Genomic DNA, 17,851 nt, shown 5'->3' with positions numbered 1-17,851 from the left:
TGGTTGCACTCAGAGAATTTGAAGTCTTTGCTCTGGCAGCAGTACTCAAATCTGGGAATATAGGATTCGCATTGGAAAAGAGTGGATTTTTATAACTATTTAAATGAACAATTTCAGCTAGAGAGTAGATTAACAGAGCCAACTAAACCCTTCACCCTGACAAAGAACTGGCGGGAGGACTATAGAAACACATCCAAAATTTTACCAACATGAATGCAGAGTACTAGGTCAGTGAGAAGCATTTCTGTATTTTAATGGCTCTCTTAGAAATCAATTCAATTTAAAACAAAAGTTGTTTTACAAATATGTGGAGAATGCAGAAGGCTGGAGAGGGAGCAAGTGGCCTGCATCCTCCATCTGCTCCATCCTCCCTCTCCTCTCGCACTAGGAACTGCTACTGCAAGTCCTCCTTCTGGGCAGACACAGAGGCAAAAGCAGGCAGTGCCCCAAAAGCAAGGGTCAGAAATGTCTCCCATTCTGCAGGTGCATGGGTGCACCCCCAGACCTCACACCCTGTATTTTCTGTGTGCCACAGCTCCTGAGGCCCAAAGCCAAGCAGCAGGAAAGTCTAAGCCCAGGGGTCTTGGGGAAGATGAGACACAAAAACCCTGTGCTTCTCCATCAGAAATGAGGTTACGGAACAAGAGAATATTAAGTATCCCAGGATGAGGAGCAGTCTTCGCTGACAAGAGATGGATACGTTGGGGATTGCTCATCTCTGAGAGGAAATGGATCAGGGTGACACAAGAGAAGCATCCACTGGACAAACAAAGCTGCAAAGGCAGATTGGCAAAACCTGTTCTTGAAGGATCAGAAGAGGCAGCAAAGCCTAGGGACCTTTTTTTGAGCAAAATTTCTAATTAAACCCTGACAGTTTACTGCTGCAGGATATTTGAAGGGAAAACAGGATCTTAAATTGATCTGGAGAAGGGTCCAATGTTTCCATGAGTGACAAGGCATGCAAGCATTGTTGAGGGTACAGCCTTTTCCTTCACACACCTGTGTGAGTCCGTAATGGGAGAGTAAGACATCCCATTCTGGATGCTCTTCTCAAACACTGGGTACCACAATGCTGCAAGCAAGATACTGGAGCAAGTTGCTTGCTCAACTTTCAATATCACAATATCCCTCTTCAAGAAACAGGAAAATATGTTTGCAGTAAAAGGTGTAGAAATAGACCCGAAGTTTAACCTAAAAATTTTACACGCCCGATTTCTGAACTCCAGACTATGAAACACTGCTTGCCACTTATGTGTCTGCCACGGGCATCCATGGAGAAATACCATGCTGCAGCAGTGCTCTGCCTTTCTCAGAGGTGCCCCTTCAGGGCACTTGCACTGGGGAGCTGCAGTGATCCTCAGACCCTGCCAGCCCTTCAGTGTGGGAGTTCTCTCCATGTTAACTAACTGCTTCCCCAGGCAATTCTCTAAGCTGTGCTAAACCTGTAACAACCAACCTAAAACCACAGAACTAATTGGCTGACAGCAAAAGCACATCTTGAACTGCAAAAATCCCAAATTATGAGGGAGAAAAAGCACTTTAATTGTGATTTGCAGACAGCTATTTTGTCTCACCCTCAAGTTGTTGGAGGAAAGAGGCAAAGAGGTGGAAAAAAGGGTTCCAAACCCAAAAATTATGGCTGCTGGCAGCAGTAACTGAGGCAGACAAGTCTAAACTACTTCTGGAGGAGGATCTTTCTGACAAGCCCTGGATATTTCAACCCAAAAGCTGAACCCTGCATAGGGCAATGGCTCCAGCTTGTGCAGGCAACCACATGCCCAGAAACTGGTAGTGCTGCCAGTCCAGGTTTGCCCCCTGGATACAGAGATCTAAGAAAAATCACACTAAATCATGACAACCAAAGGGCTGGAGCACCTCTCCTCTGGAGACAGGCTGACAGAGGTGAGATTGTTCAGCCTGGAGAAGGCTCCAGGGAGACCTTACACCACCTTCCAGTACCTAAAGGGCACTGCAAAGACCTGGAGAGGGACTTTTTACAAGGGTATGTAGTGACAGGACAAGGAGGAATGGCTTTAAACTGAAAGAGGGAGGGCTTAGAGTGGCTGTTAGGAATAAATTCTTTACTGTGAGGGTGGTCAGGCGCTGGAATAGGTTTCCCAGAGCAGCTGTGGATGCCCCATCCCTGGCAGTGTTCCCAGACAGGTTGGATAAGGCCTTGAGCAACCTGGCCTAGTGGGAGATGTTCCTGCCCATGGCAGCGGAGGTTGGGATTAGATGATCTTAAAGGTCCATTCCAACTCCTTAACATTCTATTATTCTAATTAACAGTGGCTCTGTCTATCGAGAACACATATCTAAAATTAGCATGAGTAAAGGACAAGTTTATAAAATCTGGATTTATTAATTTTTCTTTATTACAAGATAAATTCTTCTCAAATAACAGATGGATTTGACCGTGTTCAGTTTGTAATATACTAGATTCAAAATGACATATTTAAAAAAAATATTCTCTGTATACAAGGAAAATCCCAAAAGAATTTACAAAGCCACTGTATTTCAAATGTAAAGGATCTGAGGTTATTATGACTCTTATAGGAAATTCGTTATTACAAGTAAAAGAAAAACTACACAAATGGTTTACATTTTTAAACACAAATCTCAATTTCTTTTTCTTTAAATAGATTCTTAAAATAGATGCATTAATTAAAACAAAATCACTACAAAGAGGCACATGGTGTTTAGTGGATGACATTAATTCTGTAACCCAAACAAGGAGACTAATCCTCTCTGAGTAGCTAAATTATTTTTTTGCACTATTTACATACTTTACTGAAGTATTTTCATCCCAGAGCCTCAGCAAGCATCTTAGAATATTAATGAGGGAAGCCTGGCAGCATGCCAGAGTTAGCAAGTAAGAAAGTAACATCATTCCCATTTTATCCACAGGGAAACTGAGGCACCAGGTGTATTCAGACCCAGGAAACTGTAGAAAGAAAAATCCTGAATCTTAGTTCTGTTAGCCACGTCATGATGGAGAGACCGTTCTTCCTCCTTGTTACGTGGCTGGTGACCCTGCTGGGCACTGTTTGAAACCTGGTCAGTTGCTTTTTTTCATGTTGAGATTGCTGCAAAATAGGTGACATCTATCCAGCTGTGTTGTCATCACAAACACCTTTACTAAAAGAAAAGGCATTAATAGTTTTCCTTGTCAGTTCAAAAACCAGCAACAGCAAAAAGTGCATCTTCAATCCCTCCAAAGCCTTTGGAAGGCTGTCTTGTTCTACCCAAAATCCTGCAATTGTTCCCTCAGTCTGCACAGTAACAAATACTGAAAACCAATAACTCTGACAAACAGAATTGTATTATTTATTATTAAGAAAAGTAGTTAAATTTTTTGGGCTTGTGAACATTCTTTGGTCAATCAAGTATTTTAAAGACGTTAGTTGAGAGATTCTCAGCCAGGATGTGGCTTTAAAAAAACATGAAGTGTTTCACATGGTCCATAATCTCCAGGATTTTACTTCCTATGACAGCAAAATATTATACCACAGCAATAAAAGTTACTTGAAAAGACCTTTAAAAATAACTTGTCGATAATGTTTGCTGAACGACAAACATTTCCTTTCCTTGCTAAAGGAAATAAAAACTTGTTGCAGATCTGAGATGACATGAATTCACAAGTTAAGGAAAACCTAAAAAGCTGGGGATAAACTTAAACTGTGGATAGAAGCATCTAGCACAAATCCAGCAATTTTTAAGGCTATTATGGAGCATGCATAATTTAGTCACTGTTTACATTTTGGCAAGTACAACATCTTCATGTGGGAATAAAGTCATGGACTGTTGCTGTCTCACAGCAGCAGGAGCAGGCCAGGCAGCAGGGGACAGGACAGCTGGGAGCACAGGTGGTCCAGCACCCTGTGGCACAACAAAACCACTCTTGTCCAGGGTGCCAGTGAGATTCTGGCCAGCACCACTTGCCTGGAAGGTGTCTGACCCCAGAAGCAGCACCCCCAACTCAGCACTGGAAAAAGGCTTTACGAATGCTATAGCATCATAAAATAAGCAAATAGGGCCTCACTTTCTTCAGGGAGGTAGATGGGCACGAATGGGCTGCTTCTGTGGTTACAGGGGCACCCTCTGCCCTGGCATCTGGACTGGCTGAGAAACCGGCCCAATAAATTTCCCCTTGTGGACCTGACCCAAAAGTGGCGAACCTCCCTCTGCAGCACAATCACAAATACAGCACAGTGATTTAGGCAGCTTTTCTTGTTTTCAGCCTCAAAACACTTCAGGAATCCCATTTATTTTCCTTGATTACTGCTGGTACCTAGCAGGGACTCCCAAGAGACAAATTCCTTGCTGGCCAAGGAAAGACTGTACTATGGTTTTATTTACCAATATGTCCTGGAAGCAGTGCTGGCTCTGGAAGCTTTTGGGGTACTTTCCTCCTGTGTTTTCACAGAGCTCACCTATATCCTTAGAGGCTTTCAGGGGTACATCAGTCCCACTGCATTTAGGAGCTTCCAAAAACCTGGGGTATCCCAAACCTGGAGTTTGGGGTGTACATTCAGACTGCAGAAAAGCCTCAAATACCAATGGGCAAAGCAGCAGCAGTTTGAACACAAACAGGGATCCTGTGGTTAAAGGAGCTTCGTCATCACCCACACAGACGGTGGAGAAACACCTCACTTCCCTGGCCTGAGACAGTCTCTGTGGGAATGAAGAACCTGCCAGGACCTCGGCTCCCATATGTCCCAGACTGTCATGTGTGTTCTGCAAGATTGCACATTTCCCCTTTACCCCCGACAGAGAAGGACATACAGGCTAAACATATAAACAGTTTTTAAGAGAATGTAAATAAATACCCAGATGCAAAATGCTTTAGGTTATCTACCACCATCTCCCATTTTCCTACAACACATTCTGGTTCAAGGCAGGAGACATTTGAATGCTACTCAAAAAAAGTCAAGGCTGAAGCTTCAGGAGAGTTATCAACATAGTCCCAGGCTGATAAATGTAGAGTGCCACGTATAAATACAGAAACACGCAGATTTAAATTATATATATTAGTTTTATCTAGATTTATATGTACATGTGTAAATTAAATATACATATGTGTTTGTATATACAGACACACATGCATGAATGTCAATAGTCCCTCAGTTGAGAAACCTAATGCAAATCTCTGAAAGCATACAACAATTATTTGGATATTCTTAAGTATAAACAATGTATTCTGATTGGAGTTTTCATAAATATGCATTAAAATTCTCCATGGTAGTCACCCTTGTGGGAATAATAATACAGTTCCATTACTTGCAAACTACAAATATAGGATTTAAAAATTATTTGAAGAGCAGGTATAGCCAGAGTAAGTAACTTCCAGGACAAATGGAAGGGATCAGAACAGAAAACCAGACCTGAGCATGTGGCTCCCTAACAAAAGTAAGTGCATAGGACCTCTCCAGCCCTCCCTGCTGCCCAGAAGGCCCTTTTAGAAGATTTTTGTAACTGTGATGGGAGACAGTTTGGTAACAGACAGAAAAGGTCATATTGCAACATCCAACAAAACCTCTTAAAGCTGGGGACAGTGTGTCATATATCTCCTCCCTAGGACATAAGGGCAGTCTTTTCAGTCCATCTACATGGTTTTTCTCTACTTAAAAGTTTCTATATGTGCTCTTAAGATTACTTTATAAAAATACACAATAAGCCAATACACGCAATACCATGTTTTGTTTCAGTTAGATTAAAATCAAGAATGACACCACTGCATCTTCAACTAAAATAGAGTTTCCAACTACAACATGAGGATGGGTGATGTGTCTTGAGGTGTCAGTTCCTATCCTATCTTTTCCATAAAACACATTCCTATGGTAATGTGATGAATTGCCTCAGTAGTACTGAGTACTGCTCCCCCCAGATCAGGGCAGGTGTGTCAGCAGCAGTGGAAGGTTTGGTGTAGAAGAAGCATAAGAAAATTCAGGGTAGAGATGTCACTGGTGTAGAGGCAGCATATCCAGGCTTGCCAGAACCACAAAATTTAGGAAGAATATGAACTTGAACTTATTTGTTACAGCACACCCTGTCTTATCAAGTTCCCTTTTCTCATCCATTACTTAGATCTTAATCCTTTGCAGCTTAAATTACCTTAAAGCTCCTCCTCAGGGTTGTCTCTGGGTTAAAACCATTAGCTTTCAATGAACCAGACTGATCAACAGTATGATTTAAAAAAAAAACTCCTGGAGCCTGAATGTCAACACATAGCTAGACTCAGAGAATAACAGAAAAAAACAAAACAAAACCAAAACACACTACAGAGGAGTTCCAGGATTCTAGCATGGACAATATCAGGAATTTGTTAAAGAAGCATTTGGTTTTTCTTTTGTGCAAGCAGCATTGTACATGACAGAAGCAGTGCATAATCATTCAAAGTGCCAACTTTGTGTGACATCATAAAATGACTCTGCATAACCCATTAACTTTGTCTGTAGTCCAGTTCTCCACAAAAATTCTAATCCCATCAAACTTCCTGAACATCAAAGGTATATTTTAGAGAATCATTAGGGTTGGAAAAAAACTTCAAGATCATTTAGTCCAACTTCTGTCCAAACCTAACCCTATCAAATAAACCACAGCTCTAAGTGCCATATCCAGCAATTTCTTAAAACACTTCCAGGGATGGCGACTCCACCACCCTCCCTGGGCAGCCTGTTCCAATACTAGACAACACTTTCATTGAAGAAATTCTTCATCATGTCCAACCTGAATCTCCCCTGGAGCAGCTTGAGGCTCTGTCCTCTCATCCTGTCACTGGTTGCCTGGGAGAAGAGTCCAACCCTCACCTCATTACCACCTCCTTTCAGGTGGTTGTAGAGAGCAGTAAGGTGACCCCTGAGCCTCCTTTCCTCCAGGCTAAACACTCCCAGCTCCCTCAGCTGCTCCTCACAGGACCTGTGCTCCAGACATTTCACCAGCTTCATTGCCTGGATCTGGACACACTCCAGCCCCTCAATGTCCTTCTTGTAGTGAGGGGCCCAGACTGGACACAGCACTCAAGGTGAGGCCTCACCAGTGCCAAGTACAGGGGAACAATCGCTGCCCTGGTCCTGCTGGCCACGCTGTTGCTGATACAGGCTGAGATTCCATTGGCCTTCTTGGGCACAGCTGGCTCATGTTCTGTTTACCAGCACCCCCAGGTCCTTTTCCCCTGGGCAACTTGCCAGCCCCTCTGCCCCAGCCTGTGCTGCTGCCCAGGGTTGTTGTGACCCAAGGGCAGGACCTGGCACTTGGCCTATGTGGAACCACATACAACTGGCCTCAGCCCGTTGATCCAGCCTGTGCAGATCCCTTTGCAGAGCTTTCCTACCCTCCTGCAGGTCAACACTCCCACCCAACTTGGCATCATCTGTGAACTTACTGAGGGTGCACTTTGATCCCCTTGTCCATACCATGCATAAGGACATTGAAGAGGGCTGGCCCCAATACTGAGCCCTGGGGAACACCACTGGTGACCAGCCACCAGCTGGAGGTAATTCCATTCAGCACCGCTGTGTGGAGCCAGACATCCCGACAGGTTTGAAGAAGAAAAAATGAAGGCAAAATTTCACATATCCACACACTGGTGGTACAGACAAATAACTGAGACCTCATGTCTTAAACTCAAAAAACTACTGATGAAAGAAAACATGGTCCAGATGATAAAGTGCAATTATTATTCAAGTTGTGGTAAAAAGCTTTCCAATGCTTTTCTGAAGCTTTTCCAATTTTTCTTCTTGGTGATTTCATGCTGTAATTTTACTTCTTGGTGATTTCATTCAACTTTTAATTATGTTTTTTTGCTTCTGTCCCCATCATTCCAGTACTGTTCAGTTTGCATTTCTGTGAGCCGTGAGAGAGTACGCTGAAAGGCAAAGACTTCCTCTTCTCCTGTAAACATGGAGAGTCCTTTGGCAGAATCCTACATCAATACACAAAAACAGTACCACACACCTGAGAGACTCATGGCTGTACTGAAGTGCATCCTGCCTAACTCCTAAGGCTCAGTGCTTTTACAGGCTTTGACAAAACAAGATAGCAGCATGGCACCAAAAAATTAAAACTGATGTCCAAAAAAATTAAAGAAAAGCATCTATTTCAGCTACATAATCCCCTGAAGGAATACAACAAAAAGAATAATTTGGTTTTAAAACAACACAATAACAGGTTAACCGTCTATTTTTCCTTTTTTGATGACTAATTGTACACCGATTAAAAAAAATTTAAAAAGTCATTAGCAATAACTGAGCTACAGAGAAAAAGGAAAACAGAATAAGCAACATGCAAAGTAGTACTGTTTGTGAGAACTCATGAGGCTGTTCTGTAGTCCAGGAACAGGAAGAACAAACTATCTTTTATTTCTGTATTTTAAATGTAGCTGCTAAACTTAAATCAGCATTTTCATATATGACTGAACAGATAGAATGATTAATATTCAAAATTACCCTAAAACTTAAACAAAATGGTTCTACATATAGTGACATTTTCCTAGACTGTGAATAAGTAGCACAACATGTAATTATCAGAGTGACAGAGACACTGCAAAAAAAAGCAACATATCAATAGTTAAATGTTATCTTGATTCCCCCTCTTAAAATGCTGTGCAATTATGAGACTAAACCCAATTTTGTTACAAAAGGGAGATGATGTTAAAATCATGTACCTGGCTCAAGTTCAAATCATCCATCAACACTCTGTTGTCCTGCTGTTCACCACTGTCAGGTTTCACCTGGAACAAGCTTTGGAGAGGAGCTGCTGCAGAACAGATAATGCGCACCTGAGAGGAGGAGAGCAGGCAACAGTATCATCCCTTGGGCTTTACAGGAACAGGGTAAAACACAGGATCTATGTACAGCACACTTCAAGTTAAATTGTTGGTGTTTTTTCCACAATGATTTTCCTTTCTCTTATTAGCACTGCTGTTACAGATTTACCTGACTTAGTCAGATGGACCTTACAGGATGTTTTTCTCAGTAACAACTGATGTAACTTTTACTCAGAGAAGAGAACTGTGCTATCAAATACTCAGAATATCTGCTACACAGGCAATGAGGTCACCACAAAGTTTACTTTCTAAAAGAACAGCTGTATAGTAAGCAATGCTCACTTCTCACCCATAGCGAGAGTCCTCTCAGTGGGTAGATACACTGCACTATTTAAAAGAATACTTAAATGCCAAATTTCCCAGAAGACTGAGTGAAGCCTTTCTTGCCTCCATCTGTGCTACTCCAGTAAGTTATTTGCTAGTAAAAATAATGATGCTGTTTTCATGTCTGCTGGGAAGAGATACAACATGCAGTGCGAGATGGGGGCTGCAGTAATGACAGACTGAAATAATACTACAGAAGAGACTCTTGCTGAGAGCATGCAGGCAAGACGTCTGTGTTGTGGACAGGCATCCACAAATATACTCAGGTATTTTTCCAAACTACTTTTGATGGGAGTTTAACCTTGTGTTTTTCCTATGGAGGAAATAATAGAAAGTGACTGCTTGCAATTCTTAATGACAGCCCAAACACAGAGCAGACCATCCCCCTATTTCTAACCCATTAGTTTAATATTAGCATATTGCCTTAGCAAATGTCCACTTCCCAACCATAAAGAATAAAGAATCTGGCTAATTTGAATGACACTGATTTGAATCTGGCTGATTTGAATGAAAGTACTCATACACTGAGTTAGTTCAATACCTTGCTGAGTTGGGGCCTTTCTGATCAACAGCCCATGCCAGAACATTCTTGATAAGACCCAACCTCAATTGACACTTTCCAACTGCATAAATGTTTAGGTGTGTGCAAATATAATCACATATAAGATAGTATTTCAGACCTTGCATCACTTTAAAAAAAAAATCACATTAAACAGGAACTTCCCTTTGTTTTAGTTACACTGATTTTGCTTCCATGATTGAAATCTCTGTCAATCCACATGAAGTGCTGCATTTATCATTATCATTCCATGAGCAGTTCTGCAATCTAATGTAAAGACTACAGCGACTGTTTCCTTTTAACTTTATGATGTAATTGTGCTATTAACTCCTCCTTCCTGATCAAAAAGGCAGTGATTCCTGACCAACTGCCCATACAGATTAAAATCTAAAAAACTCCATTTCAGTCCAGCACAGTTGGCAGCACAATCTTTCATAATTAAAATAATGACATGGCTTCTGTTGTTTTCCTGGGTTAGGAAAGAACATCCCCATTCAAAAAAGGCAAATGAGCTCAGGCTTATATTTATGCTCATGTTTAATAGTCACAGAAACAAAAAAAAACCAAAAAAAATCTGTTTATTTGCCTTTATTGAAATGGGACCCTTTTTTTTTTTTTTGGTGAAGCTGGAATGATGTTTCTTTGCAATGCTGCTTCATACTGCTTATGTTTTCCAAACCATTACTACAGAAAACCTTATTCCAAACCAATAGTAACAGTCAGTTTTAGGACTCCCAATATTATTCCCATGCATCTAGGAAAGGCTTGGTTCTCACCTTATGCTCATAAAAGGTATCAATAAGAGTAATGAAACGACGAGCTTGTGTCCTCTTTGCTATTGTAAGAAGTGGTATGTCACGAACAAACACTGTGTCAAAGTGCTTTGATATTTCCAAATAGTCGCTGGCTCCAAGAGGCTGAAACAAAACAAACCATAAGCAATGGAAAGCCATGATAGAATGACACATAAACTCTGTATATCTTGACATACTACAGTAACAGAAGAGAGCTGTAAAGTCCTGATCATAACCTTCTTTTTATTCCTTTGTATCTCGCTTGAGGAATGCTCGATTGCCCTTAGGAACATAGGTACCTGTGGGTGTTCATACTCCTGGCTTTACATGAACAGTGAGAGTGAAAAATGGAGTTCTTCTGCACCCAGACAACATTATGATCTTTCTCTGACAACCTCAAATAAAATGATCACTATAAATCATAATCCATAGAAGACATGTGATTTCAACCTAAAGCATAAATAAATAATTTGAATAGCTATTAGGATGCTTTCTAGCATCAAGATTTTTAAATACAAATTTATAGGCTAGTTACTAAATCCTAAGTAGACCTGCATTTAGTTCACCTAGGACTAACCCAGACTGAATAATTTTTTAAGTATGGAAAACAAGAGGAAACAGACAAAAATACAATTTTGCAGCAGTTCCTTTGTTCCTGGTTCCTCCTGTAAACTTGAAATAAAAATCTTCAAGAAGAACTCATTAGTTTCTCTTTCTGTATCTAAACCATCAACAGAAAATATGCACAAATAGTAGTAGCTCATTCAAGTACATTCCTCTAAAATTACTTTTTCATTACACAGAAGGTATTTTTTTCTGCAAGATCTGTCCTATCAATACCACAGGCAGTACTTTATCATGAGCTATTAAAATTTGTACTCCTGAACTCGTTCCATCTGTTTTACTTGTACAAATACTTCAGAATCTTGTCTGCAGCTACTGCAGAGAACAAGTTCAGCAGCATTTTGCATGGTCACAACTCCCTTCCCAGGTAATCACATGCACCATGTGCTGTACCAAGTATACTACTGTTATAAAGCACTGCAATACTGATACTACCTTAAAACCAGTAAATATAAAATATTTCCTTTAAATGAAATTGTGAGACTAATTTGTTGTAGGCCACACATAACTTCTTAACTAGAATACTTCTGCAAAAAGTTATTTTAAGCAATTTTCAATAGCTGCCCATGAACAGGACTTTGGCTTTTGTTTAGATGCTAGAATAAAAAAACTTGTAGAAATGGTCTCTACACAAGCACAAGAGAGAAAAGCCCTGATGGCATTCCAAAAATTCTCCTGAAAATTAATGGGAATAAGCTAACCTTCCAGGCAGGTACTAAAGCCTGTCACTCTCCACCAGCTCTCCCACTTGCAGTCTCATGAATCACCCTGCTTTCCCATTCCCAAGCACAAAATTTCCCTGTAGCATCTATGAAAAAGAATTATTACAAAACCTTTCCATTCTTTTGAGCAGTGTTTAGGAGTAGTATATGCTGTATTCTCCCCTTAGAATTGCATTTAATGCTTATTTTCTCCTCCATTACAGTCCCATAGTTACTAGTATGGACTTGGTCATCAGAAACCAAAACCTCATCATCATGAGGGCCACCAGCAAAGCTTCATGCAACACCTCTGGAAAAAAAAATCCCGTCTGGCTAAACCAGAGTAGCTGAACTCAAAATGTTCTGATGAAAGAAAGCAAGAAAAGGTTCAAGAAAACGGAGGGAAGTGATGGATGGAAACAACACAGAGTAAACTCAGTGGGCACCTTGCCACCAGATACAAGTGATACATCTGGACAGCCAGAGAACAAAGTGCAAAAGAAAAACAAAAGCACCAAAAGCAGCATAACCAGGATGCTGCTGGGGATTTTAGGATTAGTGATAAGCAAATCGTTTCGGTAACAGTAATTTTATTCCATACTTGGGACTGAAGCACTGTTAAACACAGAGGAGATCAAGTATGCCTGTGTGATGAGTATCTGTGAGGAAGAACAGCAGTGATCTCATTGTACACAAGGAAGGCAAGAAATTAGAGAAATCACTGCTATGCTGATTCATTCTTTTATCACAGGAAGAGCCCAAGTACTCTTCTGCCAAAACCCAAAACCCTGAGGAATTATTCTGCCCTGACCCACTGTGACACACTTTCTCACACAAACCATACTAACACACCCTCCTCATCTCAAAGTACCAGATATTAAAAGGTCATTCCTTAAATAAGTATATAACTAAAAATTAAAGAGTACAAACTTTTGCAAAGTGGGCAAACTGAAGTTCCCAACTAATGAGCTGTACAGATGAGAACTTGGTGGGTACCTTGTTTGGTGGATATCCAAACAAGAGAATAAAAAACCTGGGTAGTCAGAGGGATGAAACAGGTGGAAGACAAAAATAAGATTAACGCATTTCAAATAGGAAGAACGGAAGTTGTAATACTTATACTGCTTTTCATAACGACATAAAATCATGGGTCATAGAAGGTTACAATATGCATCTTTATCAGACAAACAAGAATTCAATCTACTTCAGCAGTGCAAAAAGCAAGCAATTCAAGAATTCCTCTAATTAAGGGCATAAAAGGCAGAACAATTCAAGCTTTAACAAGAACTTCTGAAACATCTACACCAACACTAAGTGATAATATTCTGTGAATATTATCTGAATTGGCAGAAACATGCCTTTGGAGACTCCAAAATCTTAGAGATCTGAGTCTAGCAGCATGAGTACTTTATTAGAGTAAATTTGGTACCTCCCTGACAGGACTCAAGTCCAGTGAGACACAACTGAAATGCTGAGTCAGCCATTCTGCTGTTACATAAGGCTCAGCTGATAACAGCTGAAGGCCCTTACACAGAGGAGTTCTCAAAACTCCCTTTGGAGTTTAGACACAGTCCTGGAGATGAAAGACAAAGCTTTTAATCTTGTTCCTAACACGACTTACTCTTGTCTTGGGAAATCCTCTAATTTCCTTCTTACTCAGTGTAAAAACAAGGAACTACCAGCAAGTTTGCAAATGCTCTGGTGACAGATTAGAACCCTTTTTTGTATACCTCTGTCCTTGCTATTGGCCCAGTTTCCATGCTCCCTGTAATTGCTTCAAAGCTGGTTTAACCCACCACCTAACTCAAAACACTCCAAATGCAAGAGACCATGATGCAGGGGCACCCTGACGGCTCCTCAATTCACATTCTCACTGGCCTGGTGCCCCCCAAACCTGGCATGAGGCTGGCACAAGCACCCACGTACCACCTCTGCCACACAGGAACAGAGATGGGGAAATGGGTTTGGCGCCAGATTGCACCATTGCTAGAGGCTTTGGCTGTGCAGTCCACATACAGAAGCTTCACCAAGGAGCAAATTTCTGCTGTTCCAGCAGCCCACAGCCCTCCCCTACCTTCACAGCATTGCCTTACTGCCTTCAGGCTCTTTTTCCCTCACCTTGCAGCAAGCACTCTCTGGGTCCCGACTGCCAGCAACACCAGCTCAGCTAGGTTACAAGACTAGAGGCACACAGTCTTAGACACATAGCACTGTCCTCTGTATAACACTCCAGGGCTAAAATTTATTTTGTGAAGCCCAACCAATCACAGAAAGTATTTCACTTTAGTTAGTGAAGGTGTATGTATATGTGAAGGTATTTCTTCCTCTGAAGTTGCTAATGAAGCCACAAATCCTCCTAATACTGATACATATAAATGTAATCCTCTTACTAAAAGTTTAGCCTGATTAATCTCATCCTCTGAATAACATTGTAAAAATAACTTCATTTGGTTTGTGTTTCTGGTACTGTCTTACCTCTTTTGTTTCATCAATAATTGATCAAAACTCAACTGCAGAACAATAAGACATTTATGTAATGACCGTCACTCACCATTTGTTACCGGTTCTTTCACACGCTAATATTATATTTTCACATGCATAATATTATTTTAAAAACTCAAAACATTAACAGATAAGAATCTTTCTTATGGTATTATTGTTCCTGCATGTGTATCTGCTGTAAAACTGTTATGGATTTTTGTCATTAGCTCTGATGTCAAGAGTCAGTATTTTACAGGCATCATACTAATGCAAAACACATTAGCCCTAACACAGGCTACACTCCTGACAAAGTGTTTACTCCACTTCAGCCTGCTTGACTGAGTTCTCACCTTTATTTATTTTTGTTTCTCTGTCTACTTAATGCATTTTCAGCTATCATCATCTCAGTTCAAGTAGGAAGTTTATTATTTGGAGCTCTCTGTGGGCTGTTTTAGAGTTAGTCGTCTCCTGTTTCTATTATAGAGTTCCTTTAATTATAGTATAAAGCATCTTTTTTTTCTTTGTTGACTTATCAGTGGCCCAGTATATCACCTTTAAGAGATTGTCTGAAGAATACAGAATGTTTTACATAGGATAGAAGAGGATATGTCATATCAGTATTTTTGTTGATGCTGCAAGATGTTCCAGAGCCAGTTCCAGCCAATCCTGAAGACTTGTGATTTACAGAAACTATAATTTTGTGCAGACACTCTTAACATTCCAAAACTTACTATAGACAACACCTAGTTTAAGATCAGATAATATTTACAATCTAATCATTAAGTATAAACAAAACCAAAAGCTCTGTTGTTTCCAAATGAACAACATGCTATCACTAGTGAGGGTCATAAAACAGAGCACTGAGATAATGTGTCAAGGTCACAATTTCAAGAAAAGAGCAGAAAAAGCCAAGGCCTGATATACGATGCCACAGCATGCTAAAGTTTAAATAAAAATGGGAAGAGGTAGGGCATGGCTTACTTGGTTAAAAAATTTGAAGCTACTGATGGCAGTGAAAATCACAGAACCATAGAACACTCTGGGTTGCAAGATCCCTTAAACATCATCTAGTTCCAACCAGGAGAGCAGGAATCTAAGATCTGTAAACCCTGGAGTGAAAGGTATTTTCTGTACCAAGCACAGCCCCTTGCCATCTCAGGTTATCTCACCACAGAATCCTGCTAAGAAGTAATTTTGCTTGTTCTTACAACAGAAGCTTTTTAGTCACATTTTTCATAGTAGAAAGTTATTTCAGGTCCTTGCTCTTCTGCTTAAGAAGATGCTTGTAATTTCCCATTCTTTTTATTTATTTATGTATTTATTTGAACAAGATGCTCAAAGGTGGCTGAATACTAGAAGCATGGAAAAGGCATGTTTCTGCTCTAAAAGCTCTCACTGCTAGATTTCCAGTTCCAACTCCAAAGTATAGCATTATCAATGAAATGGTCTCCAAAAATAGTTAAGTCCTAAAAAAATTATAGGTCTATTTAAATATTTACACTTACTGTTAAGATTTCAAAACCAACAAAAAAGCTTTGAAAAAAGAGGGAGAACTACATTAAAGAATTTAAGAAACAAAAAAAAATTTAAAAAGGCAAAACCTTAAAACTCCAATGAGCTTCAAAAAGGCTTGTATTACCTCGTCTGTAAAGTACAGGATCTAAACCCTCACGGTTTATGCAGCTTTCATTGAAAGGAGTGCTCTCTAAAAATTAAGCTCTGATACAAATAAAATATAAAACAGAAAGGTGGTTTAACTAACAATATAACTGTATTGCAATATTTCCACCTGAAATAAGATTCTTGAGTTTATTTTATAAAAAATATTCGTGAATAAGGAAAGGCAAATTTTTTGGGGGGGTAGAGAGCTTGATTAAATCCTTAAAGCAAAAAAGACAGATTCTCAGTCTAGAGCTTAAGCTGCAAAAGCTAATCTCTTAGGAATAAAACCAAGATCACAAACTAAAGAAAACTGTGATTCTAAAAGGTTACTGGAAATAGTGCTTATCTATGGCATGTTTATTTACACCTATACGCAACAGTCCTACAATCCTAAAGATGACCCCAAATTATACAGTGGAAACAGTATAATTCAGCAGCTTTTAATGAAGATAGTTCCCTCAAAATTACTCAGAATCATTAAACCACAAATGCAGCTGAGTTATGTCATCATGTAGAGCAGACGTTCAGCTAACTCAAAACCAGACACTTGCATTTCTAAATGGCTTGATGCATTTGAAAATGTTGAGTTTTTTCTCTTCTTTTTTTTTTTAAAGCTTAGTTACATATTTTCCTTTGAAGTGCAAGCTATTCAAGTTAAGAACTACATCTTCCTCCTGGTTTATACAATGTGCCTATTGCAATGGAACAACAACCTAATAGAAACTGTTCACCACTTATTTGTTGTGTTAATCTACACGAAAATTTTATTTTGCCAGTTTCAGAAACATTGAATAACTACTAGGAAAAAAAAATTCACAGTCCGATAACCTTTTACAACATAAATACTGCTATTAAATTTATTTTCAGAGTTTTAACGCTACTGTATGTTAGCTAATGTTAGTATCATGTTAAGACACTGCATTCATTGGTACTGGGCAGCGGGATGAAAGGATATATTGGATTACCTAGTGGAAAGCCTACAGGATCCATGAACCAAAGCCTCTGTGAGAGGAGCAGGCTGCCGTGCCCGAGCGGTCGGCAGCCGGCGCTCCCGGCAGAGGGCAGCCGCTGCTGCGCACAAGCCAGGGGAGCGCCGGGAGCAGCTCGGCATCTCCCGACTCCCGCAGCTCCAGCGAGATGCACACAAGGTACGCTGTCGGCCGCGCTATTTATACCAGATCAAACTGTCACTATTACCAACTTTCAAGGAAAATTTTTAAAGGGAAGTGAAGAAAGGGAACGGGTAGAGAGTGATTTTTTTCTAAGGTGTAATGAACACTGTTCTTCAGGTGTGAACAAACTGAAATGCATAAGACTTATATTTCCACAATTGTGTATATACATATATATATATAAAATTATGTTTTGCAAGAATGTACACCACTGGTAATGTTTTAACTGGAAGAAAGGAATTAAAGGCCCCAAAAAATGGGAGAAGTCAACATTAGCATTAAAATTCGGCAACTGTATGACCCTATTTTGCCTGGTGGCTGTCCCAGCCTCCTGTGGCTGTTTTATTTTGATGAAAACCAAGCAGAGCCCTCCTGTCTGATTACGCTGGAGAAGCACATTCACAGGGCTCCATTCTAGTACTGGGTAACTACTTCATACCCATGACAAAGACCACCACGTGCCACTCTGCCACATAAAACCTAGTGTGTCAGGTCTGAAAAACTGCTTCTCCTTTGCTTTAAAGCAACCAAAATAGATTAGTATCCTCTCATCCAACAAAGTTCTTTGTTGGTTTTCCACATGTTCACATAGCTAGTAAAGAAAAAAAGCAAAGTGTATTAATTTGATGTTAACCAAGTAATATCAAATTTGGGATATTACTTGGGATAAAGTAAAAAAACTTGGGATTGTCCTCATCTGGGAAACC

At 40.1% G+C, this 17,851-nt stretch overlaps 1 protein-coding gene across 1 annotated transcript in view; it reads right to left on the bottom strand.

Moving 5' to 3' along the window:
* Nucleotides 1-2,353: 2,353 nt before the first annotated feature.
* Nucleotides 2,354-17,851, bottom strand: part of AFG1L (AFG1 like ATPase) — a 64,645-nt gene continuing 49,147 nt past the window's right edge. The window contains exons 11-13 of the mRNA XM_038131638.1: nucleotides 10,487-10,627; nucleotides 8,666-8,779; nucleotides 2,354-7,924 (exon numbers count right to left, since the gene is read on the bottom strand). Of these exons, the coding sequence (XP_037987566.1) occupies nucleotides 7,793-7,924; nucleotides 8,666-8,779; nucleotides 10,487-10,627 (387 nt within the window). The 3' untranslated portion in view covers nucleotides 2,354-7,792. The remainder of the gene's footprint in view (nucleotides 7,925-8,665; nucleotides 8,780-10,486; nucleotides 10,628-17,851) is intronic.

Source organism: Motacilla alba, chromosome 3 (genome assembly GCF_015832195.1).
Source record: "Motacilla alba alba isolate MOTALB_02 chromosome 3, Motacilla_alba_V1.0_pri, whole genome shotgun sequence".
Taxonomy (NCBI): Eukaryota; Metazoa; Chordata; class Aves; order Passeriformes; family Motacillidae; genus Motacilla; species Motacilla alba.
This window is presented reverse-complemented; position numbering and strand designations above follow the sequence as displayed.